Genomic DNA, 21,517 nt, shown 5'->3' with positions numbered 1-21,517 from the left:
GCACTTTCCAGCCCGTCCTTTGACACCCAAAACCCACTCTAACGGAGCAGCCTTTGCCCCAAGCCTCGCCGCGCTCATGCACGTGGTGCCGCTGCCACGGCATGCTGCCATCAGCCTCGTCAGGGCTCTTCGTGCAGCATCAAGCCAAAAGGAACAGGGTAAGAGCATCACTCTGGGGCTCCGAGGAGCCCAACACACACACACACCCCAGTGCTAGCACCAGGGGCCCTGACAAACGCACCCGAACACGGCGCCGTCCACCCCCTGGTACCGTACCTCATGCCTTCTGCCTCCAGGAGCGCGGCGATGGCTGCGGGCTCGGTGGCCCCGGCCCCGGCCAGGCTGCTGCGCCTGCTGCCCAGGCGGGCGCCCGCGGCCCGCGGCTCGTCATCGGAGCTGCTGTCCTCGAAGGAGCCCAGCACGAACTTGGCCATGGCGGGCCGGCGCAGCGCCGCGGGGTTGTACACGGCGATGCGCTCCTGCTGCCCCCCCGCCCGGCCGCCCTCCGGCACCGCGCTGGGCATCACCGGGCTCGGCCCGGCCGGGGGCTTGGCCGTGGTGGGAGCTGCCGGGGGCTGCTCCGGCTTCTCCTCCTCATCGTCCTTGGGACGAGCGCCGGACATGGGGGTCAAGACGAGACGCGCGCACAGCGGCAGGAGCAGCGCTGCCGGCAGCATTCACCGGCGCTGGGGAGGACACCCGGTCAGGGCACTGCCCCCACCGCCGCCATCGCTCCCCACAGCGGTGCCAAGGCCCCGACGGAGCTATTTTTACTCCCGGGACGAGGAGCGGTGCTGGCAGAGGGAGCCATGGGGGGGGCTCGGCGCCGCTCTGCCTTCACACAGCATGAAGGGGGTGGAACGGCCCCCGGCTCCCCACAGCACCCTAAGGAGGGCAGTGAGGCCGCCCCGCTGACCCCAACCCAGCTCCATACAGAGGGGGGACCCTTAAACTGACCCCCCCCACCGCCCCAGTCTCCACAAGCCATTAAAGCCAGAACCAGCACAGCCCCAGGCTCCCCTCAACCCTGACCCCTCCCCATGGGGAAGCGCCCCACGCTCACCATGGGCGCCGAGCTCCGTGCGGCTGCGATGAACGCGGGCAGCGCCGGCTCCTCGCCCCGGTGCCCTCAACCGGGCAGGGTGCCCATGGCAGCCCCGGAGCCAACGGGGGCCAGCCCGTGCCCCGGCCGCCGGTGCCGTCCCCACACGTGACGGTAACGTCAAGGGAGATGTTTGTGTGCCTGGAGGAGAGGGGGGGCAGGCATGGCCGGCAGGGACACCCGAGCCTTGGGGGACAAAGGTGCCCTGGCCTTGTGCCTGCTCATGGGGATGAGGGGAAGGACAAGAGCCTGCTCCGTGGGGCTTGCCTGCACAGGGGGAGCGGGATCCCCCCCCAAACCAGCACCCATCACTGAGCCAAGGACACCCCCAAACCAGCACCAATCACTGAGCCAGGGACACCCCTAAAGCCAGCACCCATCGTTGAGCCAGGGACACCCCCAAACCAGCACCCATCGCTGAGCCAAGGACACCCCCAAACCAGCACCAATCACTGAGCCAGGGACACCCCCAAACCAGCACCCATCACTGAGCCAAGGACACCCCCTAAAGCCAGCACCCATCGCTGAGCCAAGGACACCCCCAAACCAGCACCAATCACTGAGCCAGGGACACCCCCTAAAGCCAGCACCCATCGCTGAGCCAAGGACACCCCCAAATCAGCACCCATTGCTGAGCCAGGGACACCCCCAAACCAGCACCCATCCCTGAGCCAGCGACACCCCTAAACCAGCACCCATCGCTGAGCCAGGGACACCCCCTAAAGCCAGCACCCATCACTGAGCCAGGGACACCCCCAAACCAGCACCCATCACTGAGCCAGGGACACCCCCAAACCAGCACCCATCGCTGAGCCAGGGACACCCCCTAAAGCCAGCACCCATCGCTGAGCCAGGGACACCCCTAAACCAGCACCCATCACTGAGCCAGGGACACCCCTAAACCAGCACCAATCACTGAGCCAGGGACACCCCCTAAAGCCAGCACCCATCGCTGAGCCAGGGACACCCCCAAACCAGCACCCATCACTGAGCCAGGGACACCCCTAAACCAGCACCAATCACTGAGCCAGGGACACCCCCAAACCAGCACCCATCGCTGAGCCAGGGACACCCCCAAACCAGCACCCATCGCTGAGCCAGGGACACCCCCAAACCAGCACCCATCGCTGAGCCAGGGACACCCCCAAAGCCAGCACCCATCACTGAGCCAGAGCCTCACCTCAGCCCCCCCCTTTGCCATTTTCCTGCCACTTTGATCACACCATACCATAAACTGAGCAGGTTTTATTTAAAAAACCCCAAACTGGGGAAAAAAAACATCCAACTGGGAAAAACCCAAACAAACAAGAAGTACAACCCCCTCCCCCCCAAAAGTACAGACTTCCCTTGCACTAGGGTTGCCTCTCAAAGGAAATGCCAAGGAAAAGCCTTATAGGAGTATCCTATAAGAAGCGATGCAATTCCCAACCAAGGCACTTCAGTTAAAGGAATTAAGGAGACCAAGATGGACTGGAAGCCCCAAAGGGCTAATTCCAGCCTTGCCTTCACCCTGGAAGCCCCCCAGTTAGTTCCAGCTGTGGCTAGAGACTGCTCCTATGCAGGCAAAGCACAAAGCTCCCTCTGTTGTAAGATCTCCTGCGCCCATCAGCTGGAACAAACCCAGTGCCTCCCGCAGGTACCAGAGCTCAGTCCTCACAACCCACCCATCAAACCAGCGCTAACACACCCAGAACAACGGGAGAGCTTAGGGGTTTTCCTCTCTAAATGCCAACAGAAAGCTCAGGGCACCACCAGAGCCTTGGTCACGGTCTCCTCGTGGCTGCTGGGGGGATTTACCCTCCAATCTTGAGAGCACGGATACCCCAAGTAACCCTTCTGACAGGGTGCAGCCTTTAGAGTCCCAAGGGGCCGTGGTCCTGCTAAATCTTGCAACAGCAAAAAGCTAAACCCAAAAGCATCTGCCTTTTGTCCATGGCATCAGCTCCCCGATCCCAGAGAGGAAACCTGGATTTGCAGCGGGAGGAAGCACAAGAAGGTATTTACAACAGTGAGCTGTGTCACCTGGGAGCACCGACATCCCTTCCAAGAGCCTGGAAGTACATTCCCATCGCACCAAGGAACACAAAGTAATACCCAACTCTTTGCTTCACGCTAGGCAGCGAGTCACCCATCCAACCCACCAGTACGCTCTTCAGAACAGAAGAGCCCTTTAAAACGACAACATTTGTGACTGTTTGGTCCTTTCTTCTTTGCTCAACATTCCCAGGTCAGCAGGAGCTCCTCGGGAACCAGACAACCCCGAGCAGGGGCTGTCTCGAGGCGTCAGAGCCCAGCGCGGCTCAGAGCGCTCTCCAGTCAATGGGCTTCTTCCCGGCTTTCCTGAGCAGCTCGTTGGTCTTGGAGAAATGCCGACAGCCAAAGAAGCCTCTGTTGACAGAGAGGGGCGAGGGATGCACCGTCTGCAGGACGTGGTGGCGTTTCTGGGGAGCACCAGAGGAAACCTCTCATTAGATTCCTGTTCTCAGCACCCGGGACGAGGCTGGCTGCTTCACCTCTGACCAAGTGGGACGGCCCCTCTGCACCTCCTCAGCCACCAGCCTGAGCACCCAAAGGGCTGGCCGTGAGGACCGAGCCTTCTGCCCCACTGAGCAGAGGGGGATGGACTACATGAAGCAGCAGTAATACCCTGGCCATGGTTCAACTGCTGCACTCATAACAGCAAGTTTTATGCTATTCCTAGAAAAGGCAATCGTTCTGTCCCCAAGTGGAGGCTTTTCTGACAACAGAAGGTTGCGCTTGCTCCACTTTTGTTGCTCAATTCTGGCAAAGGCCAAGCTTGAACAGACAGGGAACTAAATCTGACAGCAGAGCAGGGAGAAAACCCCAGTTCTGTAAGGGAAGTGCCCTCTAGTGTCCACCCAGCTGAGGAAAACGGAGGCAGGAGAGGAGGAGAAGCCGTACCCTGTCAATGGAGCTGCCTTTCTTCTGGGCATAGGCTCCCCAGAGCATGAAGACCACCCCGTGCAAGTTCTTGTTGAGCCAGGACACCACGACATCCGTGAACTGCTCCCAGCCTCTCTCCTTGTGCGACGTGGCCTGGTGAGCCCGCACCGTGAGGACAGCGTTGAGCAGCAGCACCCCTAGCAAACACACAGAGCATGGAACAACAGAGCAGGGCTTTGCTTCTTCCTGCTTCCCAGAGCAATGGTAAGTTCCATTTTCATTCTGTGGCATCCACTAAGCATGTACTCAGAACTCATGGCGTCTTTTACTGTTTCCAAGCATGGGGCTGTTTTATTACAAGGCCTTTTTATGACCTACAGCAGGTTCATTACGAGAGCATCTGTTAACTCACCTTGCTTGGCCCAGCCAGTCAGATCACCATGACCAGGATGAGTGAAGTCCTCGATATCCGTAGATAATTCCTTGTAAATGTTTTCTAAGCTGCAAGCAAAAACCACCAGATGCTTTTTAATGTCTAAAGATAAGAGCAAACAAACAGCACCACTCATTGCTCTTACCCTCGGCAAGAACAGCAGTGACTTCAATCGGATTTAAAGGAATCCTCCCTGTGAGGGTGCTGAGGCGCTGGCACAGGGTGCCCAGAGAAGCTGTGGCTGCCCCATCCGTGGCAGTGCTCAAGGCCAGGTTGGACACAGGCTTGGAGCAAGCTGCTCCAGTGGAAGGGGTCCCTGCCCATGGCAGGGGTTGGAGCTGGATGAGCTTTAAGGTCCCTTTGAACCTAATTCATCCTAGGATTCTATGATAATAAAGCCATTTATAGAAGCAGAGCAGCAAGGCCAGGTTGGACAAAGCCTTGGGTGGCATGGCTTAGTGTGAGGTGTCTCTGCTCGTGGCAGGGGGGTTGGAACTGCATGATCTTAAGGTCTTTTCTAACCCTAACTATTCTGTGTTTCTATGATTCTAAGGCCCTTTGAGTGTCTGGCTGGAGGCTAAATAAGGAAGTCTCAGCACAACTGAAAATGCAAATTTACACCCAACCACACTCTTCAGAACCACAAAGTACCCAGAATTATCCACACTTCTGCAGTGATGGGTTTTAATAAGCAAAGCACAACTCAGCTCACAGCAATCACAGGGCTCACAGCTGTGAGTAAGACAGCTGTAACTTGCTTGTAACAGGGGGTTTGCAAAACAGGCATTGTCATACCTGGGGGGAGGTGGAACAGGCTTCTGGACACTGAAACAGAGCCCATGAGCTTGATTAGGGCCATGGTATGGATCCTGTCCCAGAATGACAACCTTCACCTGAAACCACACCTTTGTTAGCACTCAATTATTATCAGCATAACTCCCAAAAGAGGTAGAAAAAAAACAGAAGGCTTTTAAACAAACTCCATCCTAAACCAAGCTTACAGACCACCAAAACCCACCCCAAACCACCCAAGAACTGAAGTTTAAACCACTCGCATCTCATTGTAAGCAAGTTAAAGATCGCAATCCCCACCTAACACTAAGGATTGGCATCCCCACAGCTTTGCTGCCATATGAGGATAATTTTGAGTGGAGAAACCCAACATTTCCATGAGCCATAGTAAACCCCTTTATTAAGGCAGTTTCCAAGTAGAGATTTTAACACTTCAGTTTTATGCCACTCCTGCTATGATATTTTTATACAGTTTATGGGCAATAGGACTGCCTTAACCGTTGGGGTTTTTTTTTAATTACAGTTCATTACAGACCAATTAAAAACAGAAGAGATGCAAAAGAGACAAAACCCAAGCATGCCATTAAGCTGATAACACTGGAAATAAGGCCGAAAGTCCAACTAAAGTTTTAAAGGAAATTCCATGACCAATAAGGGTAATAAAATAATAAAATATCACTATCAAGGATGAAAGAGACGCCGGGATTTATGAGTTATGTGAGAGAAACAGCAGCGCCTGCATCGCATGGGACTGAAGCTTACCAGACCAAGCATCAAGCAACCACACCAGCACCCCCAGCCCTGCCTTTTCATCGTTCTGAACGCAGCAGAGACCCCACACCCACCCCGCGGCTCTACTCACATCCCTAATGTCGCACATCTGCGTCCAGGTGAAGACTTGCTCGGGGGGCGGATACACCGTGTAACGCTTCCTCTCCTCTGCCACGAAATCCATCAGCTGCGGGGAGAGGAAGTGAGCCCGGGGCTGCGGGGAGCAGCGGCCGCCAGGCCTGGGGCCATGCCCATTCACGGACCCACCTGCACGAAGTAGGGCTTGGAGAACTCCGCGGCCAGCTGCCGCCGCCAGCTCTCCCCGAAGCCCGGCGGCACGTTGCGCTCCGCCAGCCGCTGCCGCGCCGCCTCCTTGTTCTTGCGGATCCGCTCCAGCTGCTCCGGGCTCAGCAGGGAGGCCTCCCCCGTCCCATCTCCCGCAGCCTTCGCCTTCTTCGCCGCGCTGACCTGGGAGCAGCGAGGGAAGAGACGGATGCAGAGCGGCCCGGGGGCACCGCGGCCCAGCCACGGCCGGAGCAGGAGCCCCGCGGCCACCATGGCCCCATCAAGCACCACCCTCCGCACGCGGGTATTTCGCGGCAAAACAGCCTCGGGCCGCTCCCCATTGGCCGCAGCTCCGCGCGGGGCCCGCCCACAAGCGGGAGCACGAATTCTCTCTCTCCCTATTGGTACACGGCAAAGCGCCCGCTCCTCCCGATTGGCTCGCCGCAGCCGGCGGAGAGGATTTCTACCTAGCAACCGTGACGACGCGGCGGTTCTCAGCATCCATTGGGCAGCGGCGGCGCGCGGCCTTGATTAGCAGCTCATTCAAGCGTGCTGGGAGCGCGGGGTTTTTGGAAGCGGCGGGCAGGGAGCGCTCCTCTCACCTCAGCACCCCAAAACGCGCCAGCGCCGCGCACCCCAACACCCCCAGACCCCCGTTCACCTCCAGCCCCTCTCCCCCCTCCACAGCCGGCTCCAGCGCCGCCGGCTCCCCCAGCCCGCTACCTCAGCGTCACCGCCGGGCTCCGAGGAGCGGCTGCGCTTCCTCTCCGGCGCGGCGCTGAAGAAGCAGTGCAGCGTCTGCTGCCCGATCATGGCGGCGGCGGGGATGGAGGGGATGGAGCGGCGGCGGCGGCGGCGGCGAGCGAAGGGGATGCGGATTTGGCGCCAAAACCGCGCGCGTAAGCGCTGTAGGCGGAGTCTCGCCGGAGGGAGGGGAGTAGAGCACTCCCTGACGCATGCGCGCTCGCCCCGCATCTCCCGGTCCCTCAGGCGGCCGCCTTCCCGCCGAGCCGGCCCCGATCCTAATCCCGATCCCGGTCCCGATCTCGATCCAAGTCCCGGTCCCAGTCCTGATCCCGATCCCGGTCCCAGTCCTGATCCCGATCCCAGTCCCGATCCCGATCCCGATCCCGATGGACAGGTTCGTGGTTAAACGCCCCCCCGGGGAGGCAGGGAGCAGCGGGAAGAGGCCCCGGCAGGAGGAGCCTGCGCCGGGGCAGCCCCGCTGGCAGGAGATCCGGGCCGAGGGCCTGAGCTGCGACTACCGGCTGCTGTTCGGCAAGGCCGAGGCGGACGAGATCCTGCAGCAGCTGGAGGAGCAGGTGGAGTACTTCGAAGGTAAGGGCTCCGCCGCCCCGTGAGGTGCTTCCCGTGGCCGGGGCAGCAGTGCCGAGGCCTCTGCAGCCGCCTGGTGTGTGCAGGATGGCCCTGAGAAGCTGAGAGCAAGCCCAGGTCCCGTCCCACACGGTTAAGCTGTCAAGTGGTTTAATTCCTGTTTTAAGGCAGCTGGGGTAATCCTGGGACAGTGGTAGGAGTGTGTTGGTACATATGAGATATCCCCCAGCGTGTTAATTCAGCAGCAGAATGGGATCTGCGTGCTAATCCCATTCATCCCACTCAAGTGGGATAGTGAGGCAGTGCCAGAGCCGAGTGCTTCAAGAAACACCTGAAGTTTGTCACAGCCGTCCCCTTGTTGCCCCACTGGAGTCACAGAAGCCCCAGATCAAGAGAATGTTGAGCTCTGCAGAGGTGACACAGAACTGGGTTTGGTCCTTCTCATTTCTCCTTTCAACAGGTGAAATGACCAAAGTGCAAGTGTTTGGCAAATGGCATGAGATTCCAAGGAAGCAGGTAACCTATGGAGACCCTGAGTTAACGTACACATACTCAGGTCTTACCTTCTCCCCTAAGCCGTGGATCCCAGTTGTGAACCGTATCAGAGAGCGCGTCACCTCGGACACAGGACACACTTTCAATTTCGTGCTTATCAACAGGTATGTCTGGTTTCTGACTGCACCCAGCAGCTTGTGCGAGTGGAAAGCTGCTTGTGCAACCCTTGACCCATCACTGAGGAGCTGTTTGACGTTCGTTTGACAGGTACAAAGATGGTGAGGACCACATAGGTGAGCATCGAGATGACGAGAGAGAACTGGTTCCCCGCAGTCCCATTGCATCCGTGTCCTTTGGAGCTTGCAGGGACTTTGTCTTCAGGCACTGTGCTTCCCGAGGGAAGAATGCAACAAGCCACATCAAGCCCATCAAGCTGCAGCTAGCCCACGGGAGCCTCCTGATGATGAAGTACCCCACCAATGTGTATTGGTACCACAGTCTGCCCCCCCGCAAGAGAGTGCTTGCCCCAAGAGTCAACCTCACATTTAGGAAAGTGATGGCTATAGCCAAGAAATGAAATATTCAGCAATCAAGCTCCCAGTCTTTTAACTCTGAAAATAGAAGCTTTCTTTCCCAAAGTAACTCAGTTTCTCATTCACTGTCTTTGATGATCCAAGGTACAAATTAAACCAAGAGAGGAGACAGCGTTCTCAGTAACTTGCTAATAAAGACTGCAACTGCTGATCTTAAATGCCAGGAATACTTTGTCAAATGCTGCTGTAGCTCTGCTGATACATGTTTTTAATGAGCAAGACCCTTGTTCTGCTCAGGAGGAAGTTTGTTCTCAACTGATCTGCATCTAGCCAGTTTGTAGCCTCTGAAACAGTTTATAATTACTATAAAGTCCAAGGTGTGATCATTGGAAGCTGATGCTGTTCAACAGGTGACACTTTCTTGTCTGTTCTGTCAATAAGCTATAGTTTGCTTATTTTTTTAAGAATAAAATACAACTGAGACTGCCACAAAGAGGAGGAGCGTTAAGATACGGATGCAGTGAGTGTAGCGGGGCTGGCTGCATGTTTTACAGTCACTGTGTCTGCAGATACTCCTCTGCCTCCTCAGCTGAGGTGGGAGTCTGGGTTCTTTTGGTCAGTGGGAAGGAGAAAGCTGTGCATGGACAGGGTCCTTTGTACAGAAACCAGGCAGCATGACTTTCTGGGGAGAGACTGGGTTGGACCATTTACAATGCAGTGGGAAAGGCTGTGCCTTCTGAGAGTGTTTTTCTAAATGATTATCCCTAGGGATCCATTCTGACTACCTGGAAGCCATCACCTTCCATGCTGCTGGTGAATCCTGAGGAGATGAAGAAGGACCTTCCAAAGTCACCAACAGGTCTTGTGATGGTGAGTACCGAGTGAGAACGTGACCTGAGCCCGGTGTAACCAGGCCACAAGCACCTAAATTAGTGATGGGCTCCATCCTTCAGTGCTGGGTTGTTAGGACTGTGGAATTAACATCTGTTTAGAGCATTTGGAGTGGGTGCTTCCTACTCTCTGCCACAGGAAATGCTATGTGTAAGTAAAAAGCTGCATGAATGCTTCTTACTCAGAGAACTTGAAGTGCTGCTTCTGTCACGCATACCAAACGCAGTTTGGCTTAGAGCTTGGTCTTCATTTCAAGACATTACCACATGTGAAAATAAGTTTGTTCTTTTATTGCTACTGTACAGTTACAAAAATACCCTGAAGTGAAAACGCAACTTCAAACAGCAGTGCAGTGTCTGACTGATACCACACATCTGAAATAATGCACAGAATAATCCAAACGCAGGGATGTCATCTTGAAGCTCTTCTCAGATGGTCTTTTACATTTCATTAATGCCTTCTCCACCATGGAAGCTTGTGAGTAACAAGCACCAGTATTTGATGAGCCTCATGTGCCTGCAACAAACCCAGTGGCTTCTGAAGGTGAGGGTTGGGTGGCAAACATCTGCACAGGTCTTTGATGCTCACAGGAGCTGGGAGTGTCCAGCACAGCTCAGGACCAAGGTGCTGATGCTCCCTTCCTCACACCAAGGGCTTAGCCAAGACCATCTACTCCTTCCTACTAGTGAAAGCTAGAACAATGCTGGCTACTCAACCCTCATCTTTACAGCCCTTGAGGAAGCTTTTGGAGTAAATCTGCAGCTGGGTGCAATGGAGCAGTTATTTACCATTCTCATCAAGCAGGCCCCTGTTGGAAAGCAGCTCTACACAAAATACATTGAACACAGAAGCTGGCAGCAACACGTGGCTTTATGTCTCTGGTACAAGCTGACAACTTAGTCCATTGTGTGCATATGTTCTGACCCACCTCCAGCATTGCCACTTGCTAAACCAAGTGCCCTGTCCAGATGAACCTCTCCAAAATTCAGTTAAAAACCCTAAACAGACCATTGAGAACAGAGAATACACACTGCTGGCAGTGGAAATTGTGAAGTTGTGAGGTACAAATGGGATACCTGCTGGAACTGGGTGCTTTGCTTGATGTCTTCCATGACTTCATAGATGCACATCAGAGCTGCCCTGAATGGAGGGAGGGCTTTCACCTTCCACAAGTCCATTAGCTCTTAGGTCAGTGGCCCTGTTTGGCATTTTGCATCCTTCTGGTGTTTTTTATTTATTCTAGTGTTTTGCTTGTTGCTTTTTCATAACTTAAAATAGAAAGGTTAAAACCATGCTACAGCCTAGCACAGAGAGAGAGACTCCTTAGGAACTAGTACATCAGTGGATTTATAGACTATTTTATGTACTGTGAGCATTACCTGGAGCAGGAATTGTGATCCATACTCTGGAGTGATGAGTTGTGTAGATGGTTTTGCATACACATCCATGACCACTCCTATTCTGGCTGGTTTCTTGGAGGAGCTCTGGATGCCTGTGAGCTTTGGGCAGCAATGTGAATACATGAGGTACAGTTGCCTTAGAAAGCTATTAAGACAGTTGTTAGCATTGGAAAACTTGGTTGCTGTTTTACACTGTAAAAGCTTGTCTGATGAATGATGCTTTTTCTCCTCCAAGCTCACAAGGATGGAAAAGAGCTAAAAGGAGCTTACATACTTCATCCCTGGTCATTTAAAAGCAGTCAAAGGGATCGGGTTTGCTACTTCTCCCTCTGTGCTTAGTTTGGGGTTTACTTTTCTCTTACACCTCACACAATCCAGAGCAGCAGAGCACAATTCCCTTCTGTTCCTGCAGCAACCTGTGTCTCATGCAGCACCACCAGGCTTTGCAGGCTGCTGTATGACTTCCACAGGCAAGTGAATGCCCCCAACCCCGATTCAGTCATGCAATCTCTGACTTCCCAAGGGGGCTCTCAGCTCACAGTCACAGCCAGCACAAGCTCAACAGCAAGGCAGACAACACAGATCTGAATGGTCTATGAGAAATGGCAGTCTTCAGCATTAAAATAGGAAGGGCAAGTCTAGAACACGAATTACAGTAGCCTTGAAATCACAGCATTAAAAGTTGTAGTCAATACTACAAGCAACTGTACTGAACAGTTTCAGAGTGACAAGGAAATGATAATACTGGTCACCAGCAAACGCTCCTGTCTCTTGAGTTCAGCCATACTGCAGAGACAGAACAAATCAGGGGCTCAGCTAAAATAGATTAAAAAACCCTCTGTTTTCTCCTGGAAAAAGGAAACTGCACTTTGCATCAGCAGAAGTACTTCTGTGATGTCTGAAGAACTAAAATATCAGGAAGATGGTGTGAACAGGGAAGTTGGGTTTTGGCTCATGCATGTTATGTAGAGATGCCTTACTTTACCGATCAGCTGGGATATCGAGATCTGATTCCATTAGCAGTTCATCCCGTCATCTCGAGACATTTATCAGAACACAACACACGCAGTGGACTCAGACAATGGTGATGTAGCTCTTCACATAGGCTCAAGGCACTTTGTTTCTTAAATCATTGCCTTTGATAGCAGAAGCTTCCCATCAACCACTCCTGGGGCTGCCCTGTTCAGAAACACCTGCAGTGAAACGTGTAGGATTAAGCATCTCCCTGTGAAAACGTACATGTATGGCAGAGGATGGAACACAGCCCTGGGAAGCCTGTTTGCAATGTCTGTTTCAGGGCTGTGATGTTGGCAAAATCACTACCTAACAGAATAAATACTCCTTTAATCCAGCTCTGCTCCAGGCTGCACAACATCAGCAGACCAACTCTGGTACAAACACAACTCCCAGCAGGAGCCAGCCTTTGCCATAGAGGAGGGGAAGGTTAAAGGGCCTGTGGTGGGTTATTTGCATAACAGACAGGAGGTGCCACGTAGATCTCATTAGAGGAATTCTGTCGGGTTTTGTCCTTCTCTCTTCATCACTATTCAGCCTTTGACTCCAAGCTCTGGTGCTGTACCCTGGAGTGAACACGCTCATAGAACAGCAGGTAGGCGCTGCAGGAGAGGACCTCTTGCAGGCTGGCTTTGCGGACGGTGTCGTCTGAGATCCACAGCCACTGGCTGCTGACAGCGAAGGGGCTGCGGGGGGAAGGCGGGGAGCGACGGTAGGTCACAAAGTGTCCCGAGTGCATGTCGCCGTGGTGAACCACCACTGCCATCAGGCGGTAAAGGTACACGGGGGAGCTGAAGGACACACAGAAACAAAGGTCAGCAGCACACCGGGACCAGACGCAGCCCCAGTTGCTTTGTCTTCAGCTGCAGTTTCTTTGTAGAGCAAATTGATGCTCTAAGAGACACGCTACCTTGCAATTACTTTTCTGTACAGCAAGTACCCACTGCACTGCTGCCTTATTCCATTCCCAAGAAAACCATTTAGGGTTACTGTGTTCTGTACAGCATTACTTGCAACAGCATGTTCCATCAAACCTACCAAAGTGCCACTGCTCCGTTCTTAAAGCACTGTTAACTGGACAGAAAAGCTATTATAGAAAACTCTGCTTTTAACCAAAAGGGTAAAATTGCAGCAGGTAATCCGTGACTTACTGCAACCAGAGAAAGGAGATTTTGAGTTCTGCTTGCAGCAGATTCTATTGCCATGGAGAAATGGAGCCAGAGAGGAGCACCAAAAATCAGCCAAGAGGAAAGCAAGTATTTCCACGCAGAAGGTGGGGTAATGTGAAATTCGGTGACTGCAGCTTCAGAATGAAGACAGAACAAAGGAAGCTATAAATGGAAGGGACAGAAGTTACATGATAGGATACAAGTCTAACTTACCTGCATTCTGGGAATGCAGCAAGTGGGAAAGTTCCCGAGGACATTAAAAAGGAAGAGGGGCAGGCACCATTCACGAAGTGTGGTTTAGTGCCTGATGGTTGTTCTGCACCTGCAAGAGAAAGGAGACAGTAACTCAACTCAAATGCTACTGTTAATATTGCTAATAACTGCAGGTGCTTCTATCCCTGCAACACGTCACAGAATACAAAGGTGGTTTATTGACTTTAATTCATGACATACCACAATCCCTTAGAAGATGCCATTCCCAGCACCTTCTTATGCTTGTCCTGAAGCCTTAGAAGACATCACTAACAAGTCCCTAGGACTTCCCCGTTCAACATTCCTTCATCCTTTGGTCATAAATCCTGTTCTGTGCTATCTAGGAATTTGTGTTTGTTTGTAAGGTTTAATATTTAAAAGGATCAAATTAAATTATCAAAAGAGAACTGTAAATTTGGAGCAGGGAATCCTAATGCTTGCTGGATTCTGTGTGTCCTCTTTGCACAGCTCTAAAGATACTGCTTTTGCATTCATTCTGCAGATTAGAATGGTTTATCACTGAAAAGCAGAAATACCTGATCTGGTGTATTTCACAGTACCTGCAGGTTTCACTGCTATCCCATCCTTTGTTCCAGGTGCTGCCTCTTCAGAGTTCTTCTGATTCAGCTCAGTCTGGCTGGACTTGTGAACAGGAACGTGGTATTTGTAGATGTCCATGATGAGGAACTCATTGAACTGCACGTGTTCATGACGCTTCAGAGGAGTGCCTTGGTTTGACCAGCTCAGTCTTTGCAGATGGATACACAAACACTGAGGGAGCTTCAGCAACATTGCAGAGAAAAGGAGAGTCAAAATCCCATTTTCAATGAAAAGAAACTGCTGTGCAAGTTAAAAGCGTACTAAAGGACCTGGTGAGTCTAGTGGATAAGGAAGTGCATCACTGAACTGTTCCTTTATGTGCTACTAGAAATGTTCACTCCAGTTTGTTGGAATGAATTGTAAAACATGGCTAATACTCAGTAAGTAATGGCTCTGCACAGAGAGAGTACCAGGGAGTTACAAATGTCTGACATTCAAAGTCATGCCAGGGTTAACCTCTATCAATAAGTACACACTACTGTTGAGGGCACTGAGGATGAAAACTGGACATCAGGCAAAGAGATGAAAGAAAGAAATTGCTGTATAGTGGGATTTAAAATAGATTTGGAGGGTTAGCTTGACTCACCTTTCCTAACTTTAACTGCTTAACAAATGTTGTTCTCTGGTTTTCTATGCTCTGTCCATTCAGAATCCCTTCTGCCTGAATCTGAAATCAAAAGAAAAAGAATAAAGCCATTTGATTACCTGCTGTGCTCGATTACACATAATAGTGCAGGTCTGCACACTGCAGACAAAAGCAATTCTCTATCTAGAACTATGCTTGGTGCGTTAATAACACCTGCAGTTTTCTAGGACTTTAAGAATAGTTGGTCTGTCCTAATGGATCAGAACTGTAAGCCAAAATCAAGCCAAAAGGAGCATTTACAGAACAAGCCCAGTGCCCAAGTCTGTGTGTAGTCACATGCCATTGCTGTTGGCTTTCCCATGAGCCACTCTGGCTCTGTGCTGTCATCAAACTACAGGCAACTGCTTGAAATACCAGACCAAAAAATTATCCCAAATATTACCTAAATAATACCTGGTAATTACAGAATCAAATACTTGTCAGTTTTGTAATATTAGTAATCAATAAAGCTTTAAAGTAGTCTGTGAGCTAAGAACTCCATCTTAAATAGAAGAAATCCCAGGCAGGCGAGCAGCTTTCCTACAGTCATGAAGAAAGGAGCAGGACACTGAAACTTCAACTCTGTCAGCAGCTTCCAACTGAGCTAGAGGGTTACTTAAATGAAGAGGACATACTTTAGTGCAGTTGTCACACACCACATCCTTCACAGATTCCGAGGAGATGAAATGGTGGAGGCAGTGGTCCAGCGTCATGGGGCGACCCTTAGTACAAATGAAAACCACAGTTACATGGAGTAGGTTTAGGGTGCACAAAACTTACTTTTGTGAAAGGATTTTTCCTTGTTTCTTCCATAGAAACTACAGAATTGCACACTTACTTCTTGAGAAAACTGACTAAATGGCTTTGAGTGTAAAACACTGATAATGTTAACTATGGGGATCACTCTTTGGCCTGGATTAAACACAGAAAACATTCCAGCCTGTGGATAAGAACAATGGCTGAGTCCCCCCAGATCTGCAGTGTTTTGTCATTCACTGTTTTTCAGCGAGCCAAAAAGAAACAAACAATTCCAGTTGCAATCACTCAATCCAAAAGCCTGTATTGGGTAACTTGTGTGCTATCACCACAGAGACAAAGCAGCTGAAGGTCACCTGCCAGGGCTGCCAGAAACAGCCCTCAGGATATGATCTGGTCTGTTCAAATTACACAGAAAGAAGCAAATACCCCACCAGGAGAAAACTCTGCTGGAGTCAACAAAGTCATGCTTGTACTCACTGGTACAACAGCATGTTAGTGATCAGGTTCTGTACTAGCAAAACAGGATCATTTCTGAAAAGGCAAGTAAATAAACTGTAGCTTCTCATTTACACTTAGGCTGGAGCATCTTAAAAAGGGACTAATGAAGCTAACACTGTGTCAGCGAGGCAATAAGCAGACTGGCTTGGGGTCAGGGAGAGATACGTACCCACACAGCTGCTGGAATGCTCAGGGAGAGACTGTCAAAGGTATCGTACCTCACAGGGCTCTGCACGGAAACATTTCACACATCCAGTGAGCTAAAATTCAGGATAATCCACATAAAACAACCCCAAAACACCCCAGCCTCACGCAAGATGAACACATGCTCCCTGCTGTCCCCGATGGTCAGTGGAATGAGGTCAAACCCTGCATGTTCCAAGTACCAAAGGTGCAACTTCGCTTCTCTTCTGCCCCTTGTTTGCAAGGCTTTGGGGAGTACAAACTTCTCCAAATGAGATTTACTTTCTGTATTTTTTTCTTTATCCAGGTTGCCTTCCCCTCCTTCCTCTGGATAACTGGACTGCAACTGAAGCTGGCTTTGCATGTGCCTTCTCAACGCTGCATGTGGAATGACTAGCTAGTCCTAAAGCACTACCCACGTGAGTGGATTTTCAGTAAGTGGTAGCTGTGGGATTGGACACTAAATATTCAGCTATTATTCTGTCTGCTAAGACAGCCCTCAGACCCACAAAATGGATCACACAATGTTCTTCAGTATATTTAGGGTTACATTCTTGTTCACCACCAACACCATAAGAAGTACCTGAAAAAGTAACAGCCTGAGCTGTCAGTCCTGCAAGTCTTTAGTGCTTAAACCAACTATGTCAGAAACAAGGGGTGGTGGTTTCAGAACCATCCTTTTTCACACACACCTATTACCAGACGCACATTCTCATACCTGGTGTTCACAGTGTTTGCAAACCATGTTGCTGGTGAGCCTTCCATGAAAAGGATGTGGAGATTTCCAGTGATTTGGCACGAGGGGAAGAGATCCTGAAACACAAAGTGGAAATTGTCCTTTTATTTTCAATACATCTTGTGTTCGTTGCTATAATTCTACGTTTTTGGTCCACTGTAATAAAAGTAACTGCTCTAAAACATGTTCTGTCCCACTGACACATAATTAATGGGTTTTTAACAGCTCAAAAGATGTATTTCAGTCCAATACAGACAAAGCTCAATCAATATTAACCCCTTAATAAACACAGTGACTACACTATCAATATTCACATGTCAGAATGGAAAAAGGCATACCTCTTGTTCTGCAGCTTATTTGCTTTTGGGTTATTTCTGGCTGCTACAGAGGAAGATAAAAGATTTCATTAACCCTATCTTAGAAAGCACCGAGTATTAAATATGTTCTTATTTCATCCCTAATACGCTTCTTTGCCACTAGAACAATTGTGTGGGCTTAGTGTCTCTTTATATTTGATGAAGGCCAGAAAACCAGGTACACAGCAAACTTATAATTGACAAAAAGAACAATTCTAGTGAAGTGAGTACTTAAGCTACAGAATCCTCAGTCTTGGAGTATAAAATAAAGCCAATTTTATAACCCTTTTGTATCTATTTTAGACAAAAAGTGATAGCAACTTGCCATCTGCATGAAGTTTGCCACTAACCTGGAGGCTGAGATAAATTTCACCTCCAAATGGACTATTCCGTAAGCATCCATTTTGCAATTTTCAAACCTCTTTCATGGGTCAGCTCTTACAGATAAGAGTGCTTAGATGGACTGCCATTCCATGGCTCTATTTCAGTCCCTATATTGAATGGCATCTAGGGATGCAAAAGCCGTTGTGAAACTGGGATCACTGTAAATTCAGTGTGAATTCCCTTATGGAAATCATTTTTCATGCTTCAGATTCCCTGCCTTGTTGATTCATTTCTATCAGAGCACTAAAGAACAGCTTTGTAAGCACAATGAAACATCTTCCATTTCTAAACAGACACTTTATCCTTGACACCCTTAGGAATGTAGGCAGCCTATGAGACTCCTGATAGAAGACATCACCTCCAGCGAGTGCACATCGAACAAATGTGTCACACGGGGCTGACGATCCCGTTCGTCTTCTAGTGAAGAGGTAAGGACATGAAACAGTTCATGAGCATCCTATTAAATAGAGGCATAAGGCTTAGAGGAAGCAAAACCAAAAGATATCAAAACATACCCCAAGGAGTACTGACAAACAACTACTAGAGTAGGAAATTAAAGGAAAACTTACTGCTTAGAGCCCACCTTGTGTATTAATAGCGATTATTTGCACATCTGCAAACTTCACAGCCAAGGTTCAGATGTAACACTCAGGGATGTTAGTACCACATCAACTCTCTTTTAGTCCCAGTCTGAGCACTGAGGTGGGCATCAGGCAGTCTAACATGAGTTCTGTACTCACCTGCTCTTCAAATGATGAGATCTGCCACCTGTACATTCTTAGCACTTCTAAGAGGCAGCTTGCATCCAGGACATCCTCTTCTGTTGCCTCTTGACAGGATAAAGCTGGAGACAGTGCATGTGAAAATGTCAGCAGGAGCCACAAAGAACAGTTACAACACAAACTATCCATTTAGACCGTTTGTTACTTCTGCATCATATAATTGATGACAGGAGAGTTATTTTATGGCAGGCAGACAATCACCATCAAACTAATGTGCTTAATCACCATTCCCATCTGACTCAGGCTGACTGACCTCATACACTCTCCTCAGCTAACACCTATGCAAAGTGAATGGTTTCTCAACTATAATATAAATACTAATAACAGAAACACTGTCCAGAAAGACAAATTTGTACTGGTGGATTAGGTGAAAAATGGTACTTTACATGGCACAGAAACCTTTACATGCCCATCATCCTTCCCTCAGTTAAATGTACACACTTAACTGGCACCATTTTAGTATGAACAACATCCCAAGACAGGAATGCTTCCAATGAAGTTTAAAACAAAACCCTGTGAGGAAAGCCAGAGTGAGCCATGAGATTCCTTATATATTTTGTGTGCTTAAATAGGAGGTAGCTGATCCATGAATTCAGCACAGGGACAAGTCTCACACAGGCTACCAAACGGGGCCTGGAGGCCTTAGCATTTTTATCCAAGGTCATACAAAGCATCTAATCTAATAGTCCATAGTTCTGGTAAAATAGCAAGCTTGGGAAGAAATGCTTTAATTATTTTATAATGCATTTTTAATAGAGAATTCTGAGTGCCCATCTGACTGTGATAATATTTTCCTATTTAATTATGCTGAGTCCATATTCATACTGGTTTAACCCTTAGTACTCTGAAGACTAAATACATTAAAGCCTGTGGCACTGAGTTCCATAACCACATTTTGAGCACCCCTCTACTTTGATTTATTCAACCCACTGGCCAACAGCTTCTCCAGAGCAATGTGCACGATGCTGGGGTGGCTGCTTCTCCATTGAATTCAATATTTAAACTAAAATCAAACTAAAACCAGAATACAAGGCTACAGGAGCTGCCTTTCTTTAGGAAAGGAGGTGAGGAACGATAACATTTATGCTTAATATTTCCTTCTTAGTTTATCACATCATGGCAAACATCGCAGTACCTCTTAGGAGATGCAGCAGTGTGACTGACAGGTATTGGTGCTCAGTGGACTGGCTCTGCTCTGTCTTGTACTGTGCTGTGAATTCCTCCAGCCACTTGATGAAAGACGGGCAGGAAGATAAGCCTTGCAGCAAAGAGTTCATGAAACACGTGTTCCCCAAGTTCAGGAGGCCAGGTACAAGCCCTACAAACAGAAGTGAGGGAGTTAACACTATAAAGTCTAGGGCAAAGTGGCTGTCTTTCAGCAGCAAGTGTTGTGTTAGGTATTAAAATCACATTAAAATGAAATTACCTCAGTTTATTTAGTACTTGTACCCAAGGAAACCAGAAGACCCTGGTGTTTATGACACCACACTAATGTGTTTATATCCATGGTGGGCTCCTTGACACCAGTGTCATATCTTTACATTTTCCTGGAAAAATACCCTTTTTTTTTTCCCCAGTAGGAATAGATTTCTATCAGCAACACTCAGGCTCAGCAAGTTCCCACAGAACTATAGCATTCTGGCTTACAAAATATATGTAGGAGGCCCCTGTTGTGCAAGTTTACAGGATCAGTGCTGCCCCAGTGCAGCCTCAGCCCGGTTTGGTGCAGCTTTCTCTCTGGTCCAGATCAGCAGTTTGGGATCTAATCTCCTGGGCTGCCAAGGACTGATAAGAAACATTTTCGTGCGACTGCTCAGCAGAAGGCCTTCGCTTCTCTTGTGCTCATGTTCTGTAAGGACAGGGCTGTGCTGCATTCCGAAACGCCACATGCAGTGTGTTATCTGCAGCTTGTCACAAGGCAGGAAAACATAAGAGCAGGGATAGGACATGGCCTTAGGCTGAAGGACGGGAGATTGAGATGAGCTCTGAGGCAGAAGCTCTTCCTTGTGAGGGTGCTGAGGCGCTGGCACAGGGTGCCCAGAGAAGCTGTGGCTGCCCCATCCCTGGCAGTGCTCAAGGCCAGGTTGGACACAGGGGCTTGGAGCAAGCTGCTCTAGTGGAAAGGGGTTGGAGCTGGAGGAGCTTTAAGGTCCCTTCCAACACAAACCAGTCTCTGACTCTATGAAGAAGGCCAATTGGTACAGTTAAGGCAGTGGATAAGCAACCAGACTCCTGTGCTCAGTACCTATGTTTTAAACTGGCTGCACTTCTAACCAGGGCAGGGATCCCACCTCCAGGAGGTAACGCTGTGACCCAGGGACGTTCTCCAGCCCCATGCACGCCGAGGAGCTGGGGCTCGGCCCCTGCCCTCCTACCTCTCCTGCGCCTCTTCCTCTCGGTGATGGGCCCCCACAGCACGTACATCCCCGCGGCCAGCGCCGCCGCCACCCCCCCGATAACGCCCCAGTTCTTCATCGCTTTGTGCCTGTAACGGGAACACAAACCAACACCACCGGGGGTCGGTACCTCCGCCTGCACCGACACGGGGCTCACACCGCTCCCCCGTTCTCCACCGTCCAACCCCCGGCACCGTTCCCGGTGCTTGGTGCCTGGCGCTGGGGAAGGGAAGAGCAGAGCCGGGCGCGGCCGTTGGCTCTGCTGCACCGTCCGGGCCGCCGCCGCCACCGCGGCTCCCGCCCCGGCCCGGCCCGAGCCCCCCGCCCGGTCGGTCCCCGCTGACCTGGCCGCGGCCCCGGCCCGCAGCAGCCGCCGCACGGTGCCGCCCGCCTCCGCCACCCCGCCGAGCGGCATCGCCCCGCCGGAACCAGGGCTCCGCGGGCGGCGGAGCGCAGCGGGCAACGGAACACCGGAAGTGGCGCGAGGGGGGCCGGTTAGAGCGCGCACCGCCCCTAGCAACGGGCGGCGGCGGGCGCTGGTCGCTAAGGGACGCGCGGGCCTGCGCCGTGAGGCGGTACCGGAGCCAGCCGCGCTCACCGGCACCCGCGGGGTTAACGAGTGGCGTGGGGACAGGCCAAGGGGAACGGCTTTAACCTGCCGCAGGGGAGGCTGAGATGAGCTCTGAGGCAGAAGCTCTTCCCTGTGAGGGTGCTGAGGCGCTGGCACAGGGTGCCCAGAGAAGCTGTGGCTGCCCCATCCCTGGCAGTGCTCAAGGCCACAGGGGCTTGGAGCAAGCTGCTCCAGTGGAAGGGGTCCCTGGA

The 21,517-nt window shown here is 50.9% G+C and overlaps 3 protein-coding genes across 6 annotated transcripts; 1 reads left to right on the top strand and 2 right to left on the bottom strand.

The window, feature by feature from the left end:
* Window positions 1-3,401: 3,401 nt before the first annotated feature.
* On the bottom strand, window positions 3,402-7,100 carry UNG (uracil DNA glycosylase). Its single transcript, XM_057412242.1, has 7 exons — window positions 7,011-7,100; window positions 6,270-6,470; window positions 6,094-6,189; window positions 5,235-5,332; window positions 4,419-4,507; window positions 4,025-4,203; window positions 3,402-3,543 (listed from the first exon to the last, which is right to left on the bottom strand). The coding sequence occupies exons 1-7, from the start codon at window positions 7,098-7,100 to the stop codon at window positions 3,403-3,405; spliced, it is 894 nt and encodes a 297-aa protein (XP_057268225.1). The 3' UTR covers window position 3,402.
* A 276-nt stretch (window positions 7,101-7,376) lies between these two features.
* ALKBH2 (alkB homolog 2, alpha-ketoglutarate dependent dioxygenase) lies at window positions 7,377-8,822 on the top strand. The gene is made up of 3 exons (XM_057412941.1): window positions 7,377-7,625; window positions 8,083-8,281; window positions 8,385-8,822. The coding sequence occupies exons 1-3, from the start codon at window positions 7,421-7,423 to the stop codon at window positions 8,692-8,694; spliced, it is 714 nt and encodes a 237-aa protein (XP_057268924.1). The 5' UTR covers window positions 7,377-7,420; the 3' UTR covers window positions 8,695-8,822.
* Window positions 8,823-12,265: 3,443 nt separating this feature from the next.
* USP30 (ubiquitin specific peptidase 30) lies at window positions 12,266-21,194 on the bottom strand. 4 transcript variants are annotated; one of them, XM_057412906.1, is made up of 13 exons: window positions 21,040-21,194; window positions 20,675-20,784; window positions 19,435-19,617; window positions 18,258-18,361; window positions 17,876-17,974; window positions 17,116-17,158; window positions 16,760-16,854; window positions 16,028-16,087; window positions 15,237-15,323; window positions 14,563-14,643; window positions 13,937-14,156; window positions 13,338-13,446; window positions 12,266-12,746 (listed from the first exon to the last, which is right to left on the bottom strand). In XM_057412906.1, exons 1-13 carry the CDS (start codon window positions 21,108-21,110, stop codon window positions 12,485-12,487), a joined length of 1,524 nt encoding a protein of 507 aa, XP_057268889.1. In that variant the 5' UTR covers window positions 21,111-21,194; the 3' UTR covers window positions 12,266-12,484. The 4 variants fall into 4 exon arrangements, with proteins under 4 accessions (XP_057268889.1, XP_057268894.1, XP_057268901.1 ...); XM_057412911.1 differs by having other exon boundaries at window positions 17,116-17,155; XM_057412918.1 differs by lacking the exon at window positions 14,563-14,643.
* Between the last annotated feature and the right edge of the window lie 323 nt (window positions 21,195-21,517).

Source organism: Pezoporus wallicus, unplaced genomic scaffold (genome assembly GCF_028554395.1).
Source record: "Pezoporus wallicus isolate ANWC-B61680 ecotype Strahan unplaced genomic scaffold, APGP_CSIRO_Pwel_v1 contig_13850, whole genome shotgun sequence".
NCBI lineage: Eukaryota > Metazoa > Chordata > Aves > Psittaciformes > Psittacidae > Pezoporus > Pezoporus wallicus.
The sequence above is the reverse complement of the archived record's forward strand: the minus strand, read 5'-3'. Positions and strand labels throughout refer to the sequence as shown.